This window comes from Penaeus monodon, chromosome 3 (genome assembly GCF_015228065.2).
Source record: "Penaeus monodon isolate SGIC_2016 chromosome 3, NSTDA_Pmon_1, whole genome shotgun sequence".
NCBI classification, from domain to species: Eukaryota; Metazoa; Arthropoda; class Malacostraca; order Decapoda; family Penaeidae; genus Penaeus; species Penaeus monodon.
In genome coordinates this window covers 6,269,111-6,273,814 of record NC_051388.1, presented here as the reverse complement: position 1 = coordinate 6,273,814, position 4,704 = coordinate 6,269,111, and the positions used below count along the sequence as shown (strand labels likewise).

At 34.4% G+C, this 4,704-nt stretch overlaps 1 protein-coding gene across 1 annotated transcript; it reads right to left on the bottom strand.

Moving 5' to 3' along the window:
- Positions 1-1,062: 1,062 nt before the first annotated feature.
- Positions 1,063-3,514, bottom strand: LOC119591124 (DNA-directed RNA polymerase II subunit RPB3-like; the record flags this gene model as incomplete). The annotated part of the gene is given in 4 exon segments (XM_037939841.1): positions 1,063-1,259; positions 1,886-2,092; positions 2,789-2,969; positions 3,343-3,514. Coding segments are annotated over 4 exon segments (742 nt in total), but the record flags the coding sequence as incomplete, so codon positions are not given.
- Positions 3,515-4,704: the final 1,190 nt, after the last annotated feature.

Sequence of the window (4,704 nt, the reverse complement as noted above, 5' to 3'; positions counted from 1 at the left end):
ATATATATATAATATATATATATATATATATATATATATTATATTATATTTATTTATTATATATATATTTTATATATATATATATAATAATTATATATATATATATTATATATATATATATATATATATATATATATACATATATATATATATACATATATATATATATATATAGATATATAGATATATAGATATATATGTATATATGTATATATGTATAAATAAATAAATATATATATGTATGTATGTAAATATATGATGGGGTTAAATGTTTGTGCTACTAAATACTTGGTAAATGAATACTAGCAAATGATACATAAATAAAAAATAAGTCATAAAAAAACTATTTGTATGTAAGAGCTTCAGAGTATAAAAGAAAAGAAAAAGATATCTGAATAAATGGTTTCAGAACTACCAGCATTACAGATGAAAAATGTATTGTGCTAAAAGACAAACCAGTCATTCATACCAGCATCTGAAAGCCTGAGGTGAAAAACCCACCACTTTTTGGTGGGCCACACCACAAAAGGGAATCAAAACCCCTACAGTAAAACTGCCAGCAAACTGTTTTCTTTGGGGTAAAAAGAAATAGAAAACAAAAACAGAAAGTGGAATGACAAACTCTGGTAAAACCACAACAGGTGATGCCAAAGTATGCTCTGCTTGATGATACTTGACAGACCCAACAGTCACTACAGCTCTCATCCAATTCAAACTAGAACTTGGGTTATTATCAAACAATGATAATGTTAATATCAATGATGAAAAAGGGGGAAGGGAGGCTAACTGCACATCATTTGTATACCTCATGCTGGACAAATTGTAATATGATGTTAAATCACTCCAAGTGGTTAGAGAGGGATAAACATCATGCAACAGCATTAGCTGGGTTCTGTCCTCTCATAGCCATGTGCCTCTGCGGTTGCTCTCTCTCCGACAGATGGTTTTAATGGAGCCAACACAAAATAAAACTATTATAACCATAATAATAAAAATATATATATAAAAGATGACTATCCAGGCACTGATCACAGCCAAGAAAAAAATAAGAAACCACACGCGCTCAAGTACCCTCACTCAGTTGATGGCCAGAGCATCGGTCTGAGCCTCCATGGTCAACTGGTTCTGGATGTCGGAGAGCTTCTTTTTTAAAATGCCTATGCCCATCAGACATATGTTCTCGGGCTTAAGGGCTCCCGAGGCCTCTACGTTGAAGAAAAACTTGGAAGGTTTGCCCAGGGGGTCAAAGGGAGCCTGGGCTGCACCAAGAGAAGGAGGGGAGAGGAAGATTTACAGACAGAAATCAAGAGATTTTTTAAAAGCCTACAAGAAACAGAACTTCAAGATTTCCTGCTGAAAACTTTTTATAATTTCTCTCTTAACCAATGGATAATCAAGGGTGACTTTTAAAATCCATGGTTCTAAGGTTTTAGTTAATACCTGGTTACCAATGTTTATCTTTTACCTTGCTTGTAGTCATATTTGCATTTGAATACCTGGAACAATAGAATTCTTAATAAAGAGAATTCTTAGTAGAAAAACAGAATTCTTCATGGAATAATAGAGTTCTTATTGGAATTTACATACTGAAAGTCTGTTCAAAACTAATTTCACTCATTAATTTTTAGTTCTCAGAGTTAAGTGAAAAGGAAAAACATGTCAAATATCTCGACAAGAAAGAGCAGGAGAAAAAAAATTGAGAGGATAGTAAAACAAAAAGGAAAATCGTCCTCCAATATCACCCCTTACAAAATTTACCACAAGTGGTCTAATCTCCTTAATGCTCTACTCGAAAGATGAGGAAAACAACCTTGTATTCTGGCCCTCCCTAGTCTGCTAGGGGGGGGGGGATGAGGGAAAAACAAAAGAAAAAAGATAACCCTACCAGAGTTTTCGTCGATGGTGGAATATTCACTCTTAGGCCATTCCTCTGGTTTGGGATACAGTGTGTGTCGGAGAGCGTTGTCGGGATCATACTCAAAGGCCACCCCAGTCGTGGGGTTCCATTTGGCATGCTCCTTTCCAAAACCCTTTACAGCATAGGCTCTCAGCTTCAGGCCTTGGCCCTTGCGTAATTTAACAATCAAGATATCTGAAAATTATTGAGAATGAGTAGGGGTGAGGAAGGGAGGGAGAAAGAGAGAAGGAAAGAGAGAAAGAGGGAAGAAAGAAAGGAGGAGGAGAGGGAGGGAAAGAGAGAAGGAGGGAAAGAGAGAGAGAGGAGGAAGAGGAAAGAGGAAGGAGGGACGTGGGAGAAGAGAAAAGAGAGGATAGAGGAGACATTAGAGATCTAGAGAGAGAGAGAGAGAGAGAGAGAGAGAGAGAGAGAGAGAGAGAGAGAGAGAGAGAGAGAGAGAGAGAGAGAGAGAGAGAGAGAGAGAGAGAGAGAGAGAGAGAGAGAGAGAGAGAGAGAGAGAGAGAGAGAGAGAGCGCATGACCATAATTTCAACTTTATTTATATACAAGTTTACATGATTATGTCCTCTCCATCCACTATAGAATTATATAATTTACATAAAAAAAAAAATAATAACACTATGAGCAAATATATATCAATGTCCACTGATATCACAATAAGTCAAGCAAGCAAACAAAACTTTTGTGAAACACTTTCCTCAAATTTGAAAGAAAAAAAAAATAATAATAATAATAATAAAAATATTTTTTTGTACTTTTTCCCCTTTTTTAGAGAGATTTGTGTGAATCTTACTGACTTTCACATAAGACAATCATTATGATAATAATTCAAACAATTATGAAAATTTCCCTACACTCCAGAAGTCCTTACCATTAGATTCTCCATATTCACTCGCCTCGTCCTCTCTCATGCGCGAAGTGACAGGAATAACCCGGGAGTCCATTGACTTGAGATCAGCTGTTGTAACATGTCGTGTGTGGTCGTCCAAGCACCTGACGTCCAGTGTGAACTCCACCGAACACTCTGGGCAGTAGTCAGTACATGTGCAATCCTGTTGGGAAACAGTACAGAGTATGAAGCTACTTGTTTATATGTTAATTCTTGAACTCCTTAAACAGTTATTATTCTTTCCTTGTGAATTTTTACTATAATGAACTCATCATCTCTACTTTACATGGAGAGAGAGAGGGCAAGGGAAAACTTGATTCTATTTCTTTAATCATAAAAAGTGAATGGCTCACTCTTTGGAATTTACAGTCATAAAAAAATAAAAATAAATAAATAAAAAAATTAAGATTCTGCAATGAAGGAACAATAGTAATAAATAATGACATATCAATATAAAATATCAACCTCTATAAATACCATGCACTTGCTCACCCATAAAAATAAAATAAAAACAAAATTCGCTTAAATATCCTCACTCGAGAATACTGCATCTGATCAACCCTCTCGTCTGAGGTGAAGGGGATGAGGCCGACACGATGGGCAATGAACTCATCGCTCAATACAGTCGAGTTCTCCTCTAACTGCACCCAGTCTATAGCCACTGTTGGGGTTTCAGCCATGAAGACTCTGCGCAGGCTATTGGCCACACTGGAAGGGAGAAGAAGAATGTACATTTTAGAGATTATAATAATAATATATAATATATAATATTAGAAGAGGGGAAGGAATGATCTAATGAAAATGATAGGTCCTCAATATAAATTTTGTGACTATATTTTGCAAACTCCTTTGAAACTTGGGAAACGCCCTGTTAGATGAACATCTCGATATCTGGTCCAAGTAGCTTTTTTTTTACATCTTTTACCAGAGGGCTATAGATGTGGAGGAAGTGGCGATCACTTGAATTTATGCCATGGCAGCATTGACAGACAATTCTTGTTAAATTTCACTTATAGTTTCACCTTCACACAACTATATGGTACAAGGTAAAGTTTGCTTGTAATGAACAGAAAGACAGAAAATAAGGAACATTTCATCTATGGTATCTCCTTTGCAAGTTGATAATAAGAAAGTTATGCAACACTTAATATTTTGAGATCATTGTGGATGTTACTGTGTGTCCATCACTGATGTATATTTGCATATTTCTAATAGAATTAAAGACCAAAATAATGGTATGCTTACTACTGCAATTTAATTGAAATTCATTCATCTGAAAGACAATGGGATATATTGAAACCCAATAAAAATACCAAATGGATACAAAATTTGGGAACAATATAAACTAACATTCACAAAATTTATTCCATAATAACAACTGATGTAAAGGGTGTCTAAAACTATATCTAATTCTACATTCAATTTGGATATCAATGAATTATATATCTTGAACCTCATATCCCATAAATTATTTCAGGGATTTCTTAGCTAATCAAACCAAAGCTAACATAACTCAGACTTGTTAAGCTCAGTGTGTAGTTTGTACCACACACTTTAGGCTAAGAAGAGTGTATATTTATTTTCTTAAAAGGGACTTTCCTGTGGGTATATCAAACATCTAAAAGCAAAATTAATATCATGTCTATTCTTTCTGTATCAGAATAATAATAATAAAAAAAAAAACTGAATATAACATATGACATATAATTACACACATGTAAAAGTTGTACAAAAAGTCTATGCCACAAGGGGTATACACATGGAATGTTTATGGTAGTCTACAATTTTTTAATTTCTCTTTCTGACAATATCTTTGGTATGTGTAACTCTTAGAAGCTACTGATGTCAATCACTTCCTTAATGAGTATATTTATTATTCGGCATCACATGGAATAATC